The sequence below is a fragment of the Pseudopodoces humilis genome, chromosome 8, assembly GCF_049639895.1.
Source record: "Pseudopodoces humilis isolate 2021_Gansu_Grassland_sample_001 chromosome 8, ASM4963989v1, whole genome shotgun sequence".
Classification (NCBI taxonomy): domain Eukaryota; kingdom Metazoa; phylum Chordata; class Aves; order Passeriformes; family Paridae; genus Pseudopodoces; species Pseudopodoces humilis.
Genome location: NC_142207.1, coordinates 7,003,669 through 7,020,879, shown reverse-complemented (window position 1 = coordinate 7,020,879; position 17,211 = coordinate 7,003,669). Strand labels below are relative to the sequence as shown.

General features: G+C 37.5%; 1 protein-coding gene across 1 annotated transcript in view; it reads right to left on the bottom strand.

Moving 5' to 3' along the window:
* The window catches only part of NCKAP5 (NCK associated protein 5), a 278,701-nt gene that overhangs the window by 105,204 nt on the left and 156,286 nt on the right, over nt 1-17,211 (bottom strand). The window contains exon 6 of the mRNA XM_088059072.1: nt 10,664-10,813. Within this exon, the coding sequence (XP_087915198.1) occupies nt 10,664-10,813 (150 nt within the window). The remainder of the gene's footprint in view (nt 1-10,663; nt 10,814-17,211) is intronic.

The window sequence follows — 17,211 nt, the reverse complement described above, 5'->3', positions numbered from 1 at the left end:
AGATTGGCCTGCAATTGGGAAATATTCCTGTCTGACAGATGTCACCAGTGAGGCAAATCACTTGCTCAAAAAGAGCAGTAATTTCCTATTTCCTATTTCTATTCAATGTCCCTGTGAAAAATACAGTTTTTGCCTAATATTAGCCCAGTTCTTTTTTACAATGAACTAAGAATACATATTTCTACTCATCTAAATGGGTAAAATTTTGAATAGTTACTCTGGAGTCACTGCAAAGGGCAAAATATTTGTGAAAGAGTATAAAAATGACCATCACTGGAATGGAAAAAAACCAAACCCTATATTGTGCCACAGCAAGAGGAGCCAAGAGGAAGACTGTTTCCTTAAGACTGAAGTTATGTCAACACTATCTGCAAAGATCTGCTAAAGCTGGCTCAGGTTGCTGGTGCATTGTTCTACTGGGGCCAATACTCTGGCTCTAGAGGAGCTAATTAGCTCAGCTGAAAGCTATTCCATGCAGCTACACTGCTTCTGCTACCTGAACTACTTTGCATGGCAGGGCATTATATAAAAAGACTATGCTGTTTATAAAGCTTGCAACAGAGCCTTTTTCTCTGTTTCACACCTCCTACCTTAATTGAATCAAATTTATGCATGTATGTGTGTAACAGTAATCTCTGCACAGCACTGGGGAGACACTACAATGTCTAACAAAATCCCTTTTATGAGACACAGATCAGACCTAAGTTACAGAAAGAACACTCATTGTTATTTAATAAAAAGAATATTATAATGGTCATTATTGATAACAGCAGCTAAAATATAATGACATCAAATAGGACTGAAGGAAATTACCAAGGAGGCTGCAACAGACTTTTCTCTGACATGTCTAAGGTCTGAATAAGCGAATTCCATAAGGTTCAGTAGATGAAAAAGGGGGAGCTATTGGAGGCAATTAAGGAGAAACCTCAGCTATTTTGTCCCCACCACCTCCTTGCTGAGAAACCTCCACTCATTTCCAGATTACCATTAACTGCTAAGAGAAATGCTAACCAAGTCTTGCAGCAGGACAGATGCAATAGAGGAAAAGACTTTAATTTCTGTTTAAACACACAGAAGTCTCACATAATGCACAACCCTTACACCCATTTCTCAGCTGATCTGAAACTGTTGCTGCAATAACTTTACAGAGGATTTTGTCTAGCAAAGTAGCTAATGTGTAAGTGCTTCTCCGATTTTAATGAAAAGCTGAATAAAAAATACAGGTCTTACTTCCTCTATTTAAAATAACCTTTCCCTGAAGAACTTGAATGCTAAGACCCAGAACACTTAAAATCAGAAGGGTTTTTCTGGAGGAACAGAAGACAAGAAAGAAACCTGCAGGCTTATTAAAGGGAAACAGCTGTAATCACCAACTGAGCACTTCTCCTAAATAATTTCCAAGTCTTGGCCTTGTCTGAGTACACACTGCCCAAAGAGGAACAGGAAAACCCATGGATCACAAAGATGAATGAGCACTGTCACCACACGTGGTGGAAGGGCAGCAGGGATCCCAGGAATTCCTGCGGGAAGGGAAGAAGCTCTGCCCTCTAGATGGCATTATGTGCCTGTGGATCCCAGATGGAGCTGGAGAGCCCTGCCAAGCAAGGTAAGCTCATCCCCACCTGCGCAGGAAACATGGGCAGAGGTCAGGAAAATCAGGTGGCAGCTCCTGGTCTGTGTGGGAAGGAAGGTGAGAGCTGCACATTCCTGAAGGGCAGGGCAAGGACACAGACCTGTTTTTCCCATGTGGAAAGCAAGTGTGCTCAGCCTAAGGTGAAAAGAAATGGAGGATCTGACCCCATATGGGGAAAGGCAACTTAACTGGAAGGGTGGGCATTATGTAAAAAAATATAATAAAAACCAAAAACAAACAGAAAAAAAAAGATTGTTCTAATGAATAAACAAAACTCCCCTTGACATTTAATAGCTTCTGAAGCAGACAACTGTACACTAAAATGTGCAATATTGACATCCATGCACATGAGGCTATAACACACCCACGTGTAGCTTTTTTGACTACACACTGAAATTTAACACTTAGTGATAATCAGGTATCTACAGAACCATCAGCAAAAATCAGTTTCATGCATAATGGACTGATGTCAGACTATTCCACATTTGATTTATCTATCCTCTCTATATATTTATAGCTAATCTTAAAATCTGTGCTTGTCACCATGACAGATTAAGCAGACTTAAAAATAATCATTTGGGTATTTTCTGCTGTGGACTATCAAATTAGCTGCATAATAAAGCCTGTGAATATCAAATTTCAAGAGTATGTTAATCATACAGGTTTCAAATGTATAGTTAAGCATTTCCCAACATAGGAGCCAACCCTTACAGGCTAGAATTCAGCACAGAGCCCCTAATCTAGCATATGAGTATAAATATACCTGCTCAGAATTCCTCCTATAATCTCTAATGCTGTATTTCTACATGATGAACAAAAGAGAAATCACTACCAAATTAAGAAAAATCGTATCACCATGAGATGCCAATACTGTTTAAACATTTTCAAGGTTAGTAAAGAGAAATTAAAAGAGAAATTATTTTACTAGGTTGCAAGTGAAGAGTTGTAAGGGATTCAGCTCTAACAGCCGAGGTAAATTAATTGGCATTTCCTATGCAGCCAGTGGAGAACATCCACAGAATACTTGGATTTTTAAAATAATGTTAGTTTGAAATGAACTGCAACTATTTATTTAGTTTATGAGCTGTAGAACTGTCATTACTGTCAGCCAAATTGCATGCATTAGTATGTAAATTAAAAATATAGGGCGTGATTCTAAAAATCTCTGTCACATAGACGCTTTCCTCTGAAAGAAGTTCCACTGTGAGTAATGAGCAGGCTCACAGAAAGGGCTTGTGGAGAGCCAGGCCCAGAGTGCACAGCTGAGAGAAACTATTTAAAAAAACTACTGAGTCTCACTCTCTGCAATGATGGATGTGAGGGGATAAACACAGCTACCTAGATCTATAACAGTGCTGGAAAATCTCATTCCATTCCACGGGGAGAGTGGATTCTCAATTGTACCGCGTGCCTGATTGCTAAAAAAGGGAAGTTACATTAACTGCTGATTATCTGCGAGAAGGCACCACACTTGGAAAGAAGGGCACTGAAAAACTATCATTAGATTATAAAAGGCAGACAGAAAGAGCAGACTCCTTCACTGCAAGCCAGCAAGGACTGTGTGCAGAATACAGTTAACATTCATTACAATAGAGAAAATCTGACAGCTTTAATAAAACCGAGATGATTTTCCTTGACTCCTGTGACTTACCTTTTCTTCACCGACTACACCTATTCCTCAGACCTTCTGGCACCAAATCATTATTCTTGTGGCCATATTCAATACTCTGAACTATTTAAAGAATGTTTTTATGTCAACTGGATAAGTACCACAGAGCTTTCTCTGTGGTACACAGCTGTAAGAAAAGAGCCATTGGGCTGAAACTTGGAAAATCCTAGAAAAAAATATATGTAATTTCATTTGGCTGTGGTAACATGAATATTAAATGCTTATCTATGTTCTCATTTGTTTCAATAAAATCTCCAGATCTCAATATTTTGTCTTGAGGATTCTATAGTATATCTATAATTTTTACAACTGCATGTACCAAACCTTAGGAAAAAAATCACTGCTGTAGGTGGACTAAAGGATATGCTAAACAATACCCTGGCTAAAATATTAATGTCAAGTAAAAAAATTGCATATAAGACACATGTATCTGTTGCATCTTCTCCCACCTGCAAGATGTTGGATTCAGTGTCCTGGAAAAGAGCATTTTATATCATTCTGCCTTGAGAAGGAAGAAATCAGGAACAGCACAAGTTATTCACTCCTTTCCCATGTGCTTTGTACCTCACTGGGATACACTGATGTGTGTGATGAGCACTGAAGCTAGAAAGTAACTTTCATTAAAACCTGTTTACTGCACGAGCAGGCTAAAGGAGAAAAATTCTGATATGCAGCAAAATTCATGAGTAGCTGATGGGGTATGACACTATCACACGCTTAAAACAATTAAATGCTGTTTTAAGACACAACAGAACAGGAAAAAGAGTTGAAGCATACTCTCCTGAGCACTTGGTTGAATGAGCTTATTTCAATATATTACTGCTTTTTGAGTATCTCAGAGTACAAAAGAGAGAGCTGATCTGGAAGCTTTTACCTTTTCAAACATGTGCTAAAGCCTCAGAAGCTCTGCATGTTGTGGCCCAAAACATTTAACTTCTGTACCACTGCCATGGTGTGTCATAGGGGACCCAATTCAATATTTTCCCTTAGACTCAATCAGAAAAGAAAATAATACTGGTTTTAACTCAGACTAAAACTCCCAGGAGGCACCACGGTTGATTTTAGAAAGCATTTTAAGATTTTGTTGAACTGAATAGTGAGAAAAATTCAGATAAGCATGGCCTTCTCTATACCTCTTGCACAATGGAGACAATGATTTAATGTTATTTTTATCGAGGCATTCTCCCATTTCAGAAGAGGGAAATATTTGGTGAACAGTGATCAGAATTCAGCCTCTAATGATAGCAGGAAATGGTTACAGCAATGACAGAGTAAATCCAAACAGCTCTCCTTACATCCACTGGGTAGAGCTATTTTCAACACCCCTGTCGTAAATTCGTATCCCTACTAGATCATCTTGATTTTTCTATGCCAAAAGAGAAATTGCCATGAATCTCAACTGGCTTAGGGGGGAAAAAAAATAAAAGGAGAGAAAAATAGAAAAATATTTTACATGTCTGCAAGAATATTCTCTTCTCATAAATACTTACTACATACTAACTGAACTGAACTGACTGCCAGGAGAGGCTTCTATTAGTCCTCATCCAGATGAGGATATTATTTCCAGAAACATCCCAACAGATAATTCTGTGCCAACTATGGAGCTTCACACCCTCATGGGATGGCTGGAAAAGCCACGGTGGAAGATGTGAACTGGCAGGAGGGGTAGAACCATCTGGGAAGGACATGTTTTTGAGGACTTCAGCAGGAGAAAAGCACCCCAGGGCACAAAGGCAAGGAGAAACAGGTAGCAGCCGTGAGATTTGCTTCCCAAAACCAGCTGAGCCACTAAGGACCTACAGCAGATGAGCTCAAGCATCAATAGCTTATAGAAAAGATTCAGCTTTATAGTACTTGTTTGGTTTTAATTTAAAATTTACTCAGTTATTGGAAAGCTGGAACAGTTTGCCAATACTGTTATCTGGAAAGAGCTGGAATAAACTGGGCTGATTTTGAAACCAGTGATGCAATTCCATGCTGATTCATTATCAACCACTGAGTAAGTTTGGAAATAAGACTTTCCTTGCCTCATTGTCTGATCCCTCACTATAAAAAACAAAAGAGTTCTTAGGCACAGTTCAGGAAACTAATTATAAAAGTATCCTACTGAAAAGATTTAAAAGTAAAATAATCCAAAAATTAGAATTAAGTAGGTTGGTCTTTGGTGACGAATCAGCATAATGAATCTAATTATGTGGATGGCCAAGGCATCGGGCTAAGAAGAGGCTTCTGGATGAACCAGATTAAACACATTGGCTGGAACAAGACTGGTTGCTAGAAAATTTTTAGAATGTTCTACAAGATATTTAAAAGCTTCATGATTTTTCTATGCATCTAAGTCAAGTGATTCACATTTCCTATATACTAGTGAATCAGCTGACTCTCAATAAACAAGAGTTCTTTCCTGACAGATATTTTCAGAAACTCGGGCTCTTTGCCTCTACATATGGTGTGTTTCTTTGCATGGAAAAGAAAATAGTTATTAGTTTTCTTACCATTTTACATTGTAGTACATGGAAAATCATTTAAATAAAAATAAGGAAGAGAAAATAAAGAGCAAAATAAAACCAGCAGCATCCCATTCAAAGTTATCTTCTCAATCTACCCAGAGGAATAATGTACCATTCTCATATTTCTTTTTTATAGTTCATAGTTCATTGCTATCATGTCTTTCTTTCTCTGCAGAGTACTAAAAACATAATATCAGAAATACTTGACATACTTCCTCATTTGTTTAATGGCGATGATACAAGGGAAATTACTCCTCTAATATATTTGAACATTTAGCTTATTATCCTGAGTGAGTTTTCTCCCAAAGCTCAATTTATTAAAACAAAACACATCTTTCTATGATGAACTGTAAAGGGTAAGAGGGCAAAATTATTTAATTAAAATTAGAGTGGTTTCATGATTCTACCCCAGCAGATCCTGCTTTTACTGCAGTTTAGCTTACTGAAACCTTCATTGAGCCTCACTCACCCGCAAGCAATGAGATTTTCACACATGAATTAGGCTTTTCATTCAATAACTTCAAGGTTACAATCTAATGCTACCTCAGTGGTTTGCTGGAAAATGCAAGGTAGGGAGCAGCCCTCAATCAGTATTTTTTGAGGCCAAAAGAATTTGTGCCCATTGCAGCTGGGGAAGCTGACACTCAGCAAACCAAGGGAACCTCATCTTTGTTGCCCATATTTATTTTATTTTGAATGCAAATACTTTGGTTTTAACAAGGTATTAGCTCTGTACTGTCCCAGTGACTTCATGAGCAGCCAAAAGCGAATATTTTCTAAGCAAGTTGCACTACCTCAGTTGCAAAGAAGGACGTCCAAAAGAGCTGGAACATTTCATAGAGTCAGACATGGTTAATTCATACTGAATTACCCTCCCTGCATAAATATCTGCAAATGACAGACTTTAATAAGCCTTCAAAGCTTACACAGTATTTATCTCTGATTAAACTTTTAAAATCAAAGTAACTATAGCTTTTACAGACATGTTTAGATTAAGACTGACATTAATGCTGTATATCAGTTTAAATCACTTGCAATTATGCGCTTGGTGCTTGTATTTTAATCATTTGAGGCTACACTGGGGCAGAGAAGCCATAGTTCCATCTTGGATAACAAAGCTTTGGGACACTCTTAAGGCCTTTACAGACACTATTTGTCTAATATAGAATATCCTTAAAGCTTCCCTCTGTTGACGGTAAATGTGTAAATTGTTCTTGCTGGAAAAAAGAAATAGTAGACAATCTTGAAATGAAAATCCATATAACACCTAACATACCCAGGAGAGCAAATTAAGGCTTTGTGAAAAATCCCCAGCGTGTACGTATACCACTTTGGAAATATAACATTATTGTTTTACGGGAATTGAGAAAATGGTGAAAAAATCTGGAATTGCTGTATGGAGGTTAATGTATGTCCAGAATAAATTATACTTTTTGTGTATTTCTGGCTACAATTAATGAAAAAATAACGCAGTTCTTCTGGTGATGAAAGAAGAATTTAAAAAAGGAAATTCCACCATGGAGTTCATATGTTATTCACCATATTTCATTAATATTTCATTTTTTGTAGCACTCCAAATACACAGAGAAGATATCAGAGAATGTTTTTTTTCTTTGTAAGAGTTAGAAGGCATTTGATCATAGCTACTGAAGTAAATTAAATGGCATTTCAAGAGCAGCCAACTAAAAATGCTGAAGGCACAAAGAAATTTTGATATCCAGGAAATCACAATTAATTTCAACAGTGTAAAATGGGACACAAGATGATGTGAACCATTTCTTATTTGTCATCTGTTTCATTTGATTAGAAACGTATGGGATTTATCAGTCAGTAGAGTGGAAATAGAATTTGCTGCAAATGATAAAGGACGTAAAAAAAATTACATGCAAAAGGAGTAATGGGAGAATATGTGCAGATATCTCTTATCAAACTATGTGATAGCTTTCACTTGGGCTGACTACAAAGATACTTTATTATAGTGATTTGTATTGTTCAGTGAGAAAATTTCTAGGATAAACAGTAGTTAATACATCATAAAAGGTATTACTGAAATTTATTTGGCAATACAATTGACGGCAAAAAAAGGAGAAATTTTAAATACAACTCCCATGATATAGAACCTGTTTAAAGAAAGTTTTCTATGAAAATGAAGCCTTTCCCCTTTTCTCATTCTTAGATTTCCTGCTCCAGATCCAACTGACCAGGATGACTACAGGTTTTTTCCCATTCACAGAAACTCCTGAAGAAAACCACCACATACCTCACATCCAGGTAGTCCAGGAAGGGCAGAAACAATTTACTCTATGCAATAATTTTCCCTTACAGACATTACAAATGAAAGAAACTAAATAACCTGTTATATTGTACACGTATCTGGAGGAGCTACCCATTTATCCCTGAGCTGGAGGATAGCCTTTCTCTTTTGGTACTTCATTCACTGGAAAATTAGCTCAGATTTACCCAACTTTTTATGTGAGCATCCAAGAGACGGTATTAACCAGAACAAAAAATGTCTGTTGGATCTAAACTTTAATAGAATAAAAACTTCACACCACTTGTGCAGGCTTTTCCTTAGAAGTGCGCTGTCAAATACATGCGTATAAATGTGTATGAAAGTAAATTTATGATATTTGTGCCTTTGTAGAGACTTTAAGAGAAGCTCAAGCAGCAGGCCAGTGAACACAGCTGAGGAGGAAGAGGATGAAATAATTCTACAATGCTCTAACAGACAGCTTGTCATGTGCTAGAGTTGAGTGAGTAACAAACTAATAGGAAGAGATATCAAAAGCTTTCATACCAGTGATGATATTAGTGAAATTATATTAATAGGCATTAATGGATTAGGTCACAGACTCTGACTATTACTTTTAACAGCTTCTGTTTACAGGCAGTGCTCAGATTCTAGAGGGCACAGATGGAGGACCAACTCTAGCAAGCACTTTATTAGCCTTTCTGATTTCATTAATTCAGTAACATCTAATCATGTAAAGTAAGATTAAAGATCCTGACATCCACAGCACAAAATACTAACAAACAGTAATTTTTTGTTCCTTTTTAGATAGGCTAATAAAATATTTAGAATAATTAGTCTGAAAATAAAAAATTAGAACAACTAATTGCATATAACTTTAAAAAAAGTCTCTTAACTAATAAACCATACAGTCTTTGACACTACAATTTATATTTGGCAAGAGAAAAATACAGCAAAAATACGTAATGTTAAACAACACACAGTTAACAACACTTTGTTTTGATTATATTGGATCACAATTAATGTTGTCCCTGGAGTTCATCTTTCTGCTTTGACAGCTCCTTACACTACTTTTGTAGATTAATCACTGAAGTATTGGCATTTTCTAATACATGGTTTTGAGCAAGCCAGTGCACAACACTGACACCAGTGAGGAGACAGCTCCACTGACCTTCCTGGACCAGATCCTGCCTGTCCTTAGTGCTACATTTTATATCTGGGCAATTTGCCACAAATGATAACAGCTGTGACATTACTGAACACCTCCCTACCAACTGAGGACATAAAGAACTGCAAATGTCACGCAGACTGATTAAGAATGAGGCAAAGCAAACAGAAATTGTGTATTTTGGAAATAAAAGACCACAAGGAACCTGCAATCATTCTCCATCAAGAGATAAAGCAAGACCATATTAAATTATACATTTTTTTAGAGTTTTGCTGTCTGAAAAACTTAGCAGCATGTGTTTTTTCTCCCCAGGGCAAAATTAGAGTCATTTAATATTATGCATTTATTTTACAAACAGACTAAGCCTTTAAAGTAAAATTGAAGAAACTGCCTACACCTTTGAGATTTCAGATCCTGTATTTAGGTCCAAACAGGACTGATTGTAACTGTTCATATTTTACTTTTAACAAAGTCTTCGAGAACAAAATCCCAGAGTTTTAATCTATCAAAAGTACCACTCAACCCAAAAATTATCATATAAAAGGGCCTCCACAAACAAAAATGTATAGGGCCAATGATAAATCTGTTGTCTACCAACACCTTACACAGGCAAAATGCCACTCAGATCATTCTAAGGCATTCATTTACCCACACCTATAATGCTACATAGATGCTGGAACAGAAGAGAGGGGAGGAAACACTAGAAAGATGGAAAATGTGACTTTTTAGTAGTTAAAAATTAGATTAAAATATGCAGTCTTATTTATTCATAGTCATTGAAGCCCATACTTCTATCAAGGAGCACAAAGTTAATTTATATTATGGTTAAAGTTTTACCTGCACCTTCTCCATGGCTGCCTTAGAAAACTTTAAAACTTTTCCTCTGGTTAGAAGCTACCACAAGGTGCACTATTTTGCAGATCCTAATTTTCCAGAAATGCACTCAAAATGTGGAGTGTGCAGTTCTCCGTGAGGTCTACAAGGAAATAGATTTTCCACATCCTGGCAGTAAAAAGGCCTGAGCTCTCCCAGGCAAGCAGTCCAGCAATTAAAAATGGAGCAATAAACTACACTGGAGCAAAACTAGTTTTATGACAGTTGTTAAACAACCTATATTATTCTTGCAATATTAATAATTGAAACAAAAAGAGTAAAACCAATTTTTCTTATTAAATGGTCTCAAAGGAATTAAAATAATGTATTAAGTTCCTTTTAAAGATATGTGATGCTCAGCATTAGAGAGGGATCCTTTTAGTGGTTCTAAGCTTCTTGTTCATCCTCGGTAAATGAATTGTAAAAGAAATACCCCATAACATGAAATCAGGTGAACTGTGAAAGATTAGATTAATACTACAGGGTGATTCAGTGCCAATAAATGGATGAGGCAGGGGGAAGGGTGGTCTTTTATGTGTGAAACTGTTGTGCTGCTTACCTCCAGAGCTTTCAAACGCTCCAAGAGCAATTTTGTTTTTTCCTTTTCCACCTCAGTGCTGCTGCTTTCACTTCTCGAATCTTCATCTGCCAGTGTGTGAATTTTTTCCATGCCTTCTTTACATCTCCTACTGTCTTCTGACAGCTTTTCCTGAAATGATTTTTTAAAAATGTCATTACCCACAGGTGCAAATGAAGCTAACTATGCAAATATCTCCAATTCTCCCTCGTATATGAATGAAAAAAAGACAGAGGAAGTTGCTGGTGACATGATTAAAGAACTGAATAAGTGGAGTCACCAAGGGTCTGTGACACATGCTATGCCAATTCTGCAAGTGTATGTACAACTTAACTGCTACATCTACTTCAGATTTTTAAAAAGCAGAACTCGTCATTTCTTTAATAACTTGCATTTTCTTCTTTAAAAGTTGCAATGAACATTGCACATAGCTTTCAATGGTAGCATTTTGCCACTGAGAGATAAAGCAGTTTATTGAGGAAAAGCTAATGTATTTTCATGCCTAATGTACTTCACCTTTCCTCATCTAGAGCTAATATTGGAATTAATGAATAATGGGCTGAGAATCAAGGTATTACCAGATGAATACTGATTTAAGATCTGCTCTAGCACATAACTGGAGAGAATGAGACTGACAACAAAACTTTCAGAAGTGTCCCAGTCTATTTCTAGTCAGTCAGCCTGAGTTGTTGTCAGCTGCAGCTGCTGAGTTTTACCAGACGTCTGCAGAAATTACAAGATTGAACAGTGAATCCTTCTAATTCCAACAATTATCTGTCCAAGCTCTCTGTCCACAGAGAGAGCAAGACAGAGAAAGAAAACACCAAGACCACAAGCAGGCAATGTAAAACATTGCCCAAAATGACAAGGGAAGAGTAAGGGGGGGAAAAAATCCACTCCAGAGATGTTGGGAGTGAACCATCATCGGAGCACAACACTGGAGGGACAGGCTCTACCTTACAAACCACCTTCTCTAATTACATGAGCAGATGCAGTCTGACAACTCATGAGCAGACTGGAAAATGAGAATGGAATGAGAATGGAAAATGTGAGGTAAACCAACATTAAATACTGTGTGTCAAAACAAATCTAGAGAATTCCTTCGATGAGCATCTAGTCCTTGTCACGGGCCTTTCTCATAATTATGTACAAAAGCTCAGACATTCATGGTCTTTAGTTGCCCCATAACTGAGCATAACTGAGATGCTTTCCCCATAACTACTAGCCAACATGTACTCTGTCTAAGCGTAAAAGTGTGCATTTTCATGGAGAACTGATCCAGCTTGAGTAACTGTGCAAATACAACTGTTTGAGAGTTAATAGCAAGGCATTATCTTAACCAAACCCCATAGAGGTAACTGAATTAAAAATCAGCAGTCTGGATCACATCCACAACAATGTATTTTTAAAATATTAACTAGCTTAGAAATTGACTATTACTATGTTTAAACTTTAATCAAGAATTAGTTTTATATGATATGGGCATAATTACTGAATACCCATACACAAACCATGAAGCAAAGATCTCAATCTGAGCCCCAAAATATAGATGTCAAAGAGCCATTCCATCAGGTTTCCAACTCACTGCTACCCTAATTACAAAGGAACTATAAATATAGACTATACATAAATATACTTGGGCTTTGTTTTTTCGTGCTTGCTACACACTGATGCAACAATCAAGTATCTGTAAAAGAGCCATTAAACCATTTTTGCTTCAAGTTGCCCTAAGGAGTGCATTGAGATAAAACACTTCAATGAGCTCAGGGGAAAGATATGACAAAGGTATATCTCTGATGCAATTCAAATAAAAACTATTATTTTTAGGATGGAATGTGACATGAATTGGATGTGGCTAACAATAGAAGAAAACATAAACATTTGCACAGGGTCACCTTTCCTGCACAAAGTCAGGGCAGCAATTTCAAAGGACAAGTAGAAGAAAGCACAGGTTATGACATTTCATTACAGAAAGTGGAATGTAGCTTCTCACAGAGTAAATCCCAGCTACATAAAAAAGTAACCTGTTCATCTTCTAATTACAAAACTAGATGAACTTTGCACACTAGTGGCTAAATCAGGGGTACACATCCAGATTTACACTGACACTTACTGCTGTTACCCCAGCCTGGGTGTTGAAGTACAGCTCACATAGCTCCAAAAGTAGTTTACTACTGAGCAATAATAAATGAGTTTCAGCATTTCAGCCATGGAAAAGGTGCAGAACAGAGGAAAACTCTTCCAACCTTAGAAACTGTGCTTAGATGGGGCACTGCCCCATCACATTCACCAGTTCCACCTGGGTGATGTCCAGTGAGGGTAGAGTGGAAAATCCACACCCGAAAGCAAACAGGTATTTGTAAAGCACTTTTTGTGCTAAAAGTCAAGCCCCTAAAGAGGGAGGATGGAAAAGGCTTTTGGAAGTGTGCAAAAATCTGGTAATATCAAAGGCAGCTGAGTGCTGGGGGAGGAAGGAAGGGGCAGAGATCTGCCAGAGGAAATGTGCATCTCCTGTGGAATGCTGTTCAAATCCTACAGAGGGTTCTGGAGGGAGCATGCTCAAGGCAGCCAACTATGGGGTAAAACAGCTAAAGTAGCCTGGAGTTGGACACTTCTTGTGTTATCTCATATAAAGAGCATCCTTTGCCACTCCTAAGCAGTCTCTGTCCATGCCTCACATACTGCACAGTCACAGGCAGGCTGTGCTCAAACTGAATAATAAAATCCTCCCCAGGTCCAAAGTCCAGCAAAGGCAGAGTAAGTGCTGTCCTGCTGATCTGTTTAATTTCTGGGAAAAGGTAACAGATGGATATGGTGTTCTGGAAGTAAAGCAGCTATTAAAAAAGAAAAAGCAATAACTCTGCTCTGGGTCTCCCCAGACCAGTGAGTTTAAGATACATGCCTGTACCATGAGAGGATACAAACACAGCAGCCTGATGAGAATTCTGCAGTAAAGGCTCATCTACTTCTCTAATGCTCTGTGTCAACAAAGAGACAATAAAAATATTAAAAATTCAAATCTTACTGAAACTAGGATTATGCTGCTCACTGTAGACCTGTTCCCACAGAAATTAATGAGAAACTTGCAGTGGAGTCCCACATTGTGTAAGCTTCTCAGGCTGGTTTCAGCTGTCATTTCTCTTCTGAAACCAACAGTACTTTGCAAATCGTAAATGACATCCTGCCCTGACCATTATTTCTAAGTATTCAGTTTGCTCCAATAAATCAAAAAAAGCAGTTCACTGGCAATGAGCCCTTTGATGAAACACCATGGGCCCTGTGGCCAATAGCAAACAAGGGATGGAAACAGTCCCTGCAGCCCAGGAATGGCAAGCTCTCCAGGATCAATGGAAAGATATAAATCACTAAAGACATTGATCTATGAAGCTGTATAATGTGGTGGCCTGACTGAGACTTATCAGAAAGCTGGATTTCAGTTAGCTGATCTAGGAAAGAGCAGGATAATATTTCCTCTTTCCATTAATAAATAAAGTAAGAACAATAAATTTAGAGAGCAGAAAATCCACCTGAAATTGTAAATGACAATTTACTGGAATGTGTAGAATGTAAAGCCAATTTTCCTTCTCTCTTCCCCCTGCCTTTCAGAATATTGAGCACAGAAGTGTTTTCACTGTTGATAAACAGGGACTAACTGTAATGATAGAAAAGATCATAGAGAAGATTTCAACAGATAAGAGAACAAACTGCCTATTTCAGAAATTACCTTTCTTCATCCCCAGAAAGGCAAAAAGCTGCTAACCCTAACACTTAGTCACTGGGATGTGTCTCCTCTAAAAGAACAGTCACTTTTTCCAGGAAAAGTGTCAAAGCCAGCTTTTTCTTAACTATTAACCATTATTATTAACTATTAATGAACTATTAATTAACTATTAACAGAAATTATGTTACTTTAGAAGTTTTATTGGTAGTGCCATCAGTTGTCTGTCCTTTGCCCTTTCTTCTTTCTAAGATGCTTTCTAGGAATAACACCACACACATACACACATGGAAAAGGAGAGGAAAAAAGAGCTCACTTTAAAATATTTCAATTTGCAGGTATAAAATTTCAAACCAAGAAGAGTAAATGTCACAAGACACAAAGGAAAAAAAAAGTAGCTGGCAAAGATTATTCTGGAATTCCTTTTTTACAATGAAAGCTATGATCAGGCACTGGACAATCAGCTATAATAATAAAAGATGCATAATCTAATACTGATATAGCTGGATCTGGGATCTAGGGCACTGATTATAAACAAGAACTCTTTCACAAGCACATGTGATAAAAATCTGATTGAACCAAACAAGAATTAAAAAAGATCAGCATCTTTGAAATGCTGATTTTCCCAATGAGTGCTGGATGACATGAATTGCTTGTCTGGAAAGTGATAAGTAATAATTAGAGATGACATCTTTGCTTGTAGAAGCTAAATATCATTTTCATGTGATAAACACAAGTCCTTCAGAGAAGTGAAGTTTTTCAGATGCAATGCAGTAAGGATGCCTCAGATACAAAAGTTTTCTATTTCAATTTCAGGTGTCAGATCGTGATGCCTGAGTGGGATCTTTTCTGAGTTCCTTTTAATTCTTCAACTTCTGAAATTTATTAGAAACTAAGGTTTTACAATGGTAACAACTTCAAATTCTTCTGAGAGTCATGCCTGCAATTTTCCAAAAGCACGCTTTAATCACACATTAATCGACCAAGAATAAAATATATGTAGGATATATAATTAAACAGTGCTTATGATTGCTCATAACCACTTAACTGAGGAAAAAAATCAAAAATATTCACAATGTAGCTATTAATTGCTCTTACAGAGAGGCAGTGGTAACAGGCATCCAAGAATCCAGTCTATGTGGAACCCAAACTATGCTGATAACTCAGCACCTCAAAACACTTAGTGCTTTCTGTGGTGTGTCCAGAGCTCCCAGAGGACTTTCTAAATAAGATATTTACTGAAGAGTTAACTTAGATTTCAGTGGTTGAACGTGGTGATCTGAGTATACTACACCACACTTCTAACACTCTTCCTATAATCAAGGCAGACTCTTCCCTCCAAACCCAAAGTGCAATTTACAGATCCATACACAGAATTGTTTATGTTTGCACTGCTTTTGGCTGGGGTAGAGTCATTTTTCTCACAGTGGCTGCTGCCTGTTTTGGATTTGTGCTGCCAACAGCGTCGACAACACCAAGATATTTCATTAGAGCTGAGCAGTGCCTACCTGGACCCAAGGCTTTTGTGCTCCTCACCCCATCAGCGAGGGGCTGGGGGTGCACAAGGAGTTGGGAGGGGACACAGCAGGGACAGCTGACCCCAAGTGACCCAAGGGATGTCCCAGAACATATGGCATCCTGCTCAGCAACAGAGGGAGAAGGCTGGCAGGGGTCCACAGCTCAGGGACTGGCTGGACATCCGGCAGTGGGGAGTGAGCAGTTGTTTGCATTTGCATCACTTCACTTTCTTGGGGTTTATTTCTCTTTGTTATTTTCCTTTCCATTACAATTTGTTTTTGTTTCGTTATAATATTTCTATTACTAAACCATTATTTTCTCAACCCCTGAGTTGTCTCACTTTTACCCTCCGGATTCTCTCCTCCATATCCTGCTGGAGTGGGGCTGGGGCTTGGGTGCCAGCTGCAGTCAAACCACAACAATATTTATAAATTGTGAAGGCTTTTCCTTGCAAGACCATTCTACAATCCTGATCCATTCTTAGGTGATGTCTTTACAGTGATGTTTCCAGTGCAGACCTCCTAGAGTTCAACACTGTGAGCACTGTGAAATGAGAATTTCTAGACTGATGATGAGAAATTGTAGATGAGGGTTTATTTGTTCTTTCATTTAAAAAGCAGCCTCAAGCTATGCACAAATAGCTCAGTCTGACTGCACAAGCTGAAAAAAGGCAGAAATTGCTCCAAGCACAGGCTTAACATTCCAACAAGTTTAAATGTGTTTTCCAGTGTCACCTTGCTCCTCTTTCTCACCAGCCATGACCTCTTTTTCCTAAGCATACCCTTTCAAAATACTTTATAACAGATTTCATTTAGCAAACCCTGAGATATGTAAAAGACACTTATGTTAAGTTTAAGTGTGTCCTGCACAATTCTCAGTACAGGAGTAACCACTGATATCTCTGTGATCTGAATATGTCTTTTCCATATGCAATTTTAATTTTTTTTTCTTTATTTCCTAATGGGAATCCAATTAAACAGAAAAACCTGGGCTTGAAAAAACCACAAACTAAATCATAACTGAGCAAACACATTTACAATATTAAAAAAAAGTTAAAAAATTACATGCAACTAAAATTATATGCAATTGAAACTATCTTTGATTATAAGGCTACAAATATGACTTTTGCTTTATCTTCCTTGCTTTAGTCTATGTATTCAGCTGTTTTCTCTTGCTTTCTTTTCTCCCACTGGAAGAGACTAAAATATAGCTTTGCTACACACAGCACATCAGTAAGTGTAATAATAATATATTTTTGTTTAGCTAACAGCTTTTGTTCAGAACAAGCTGACCA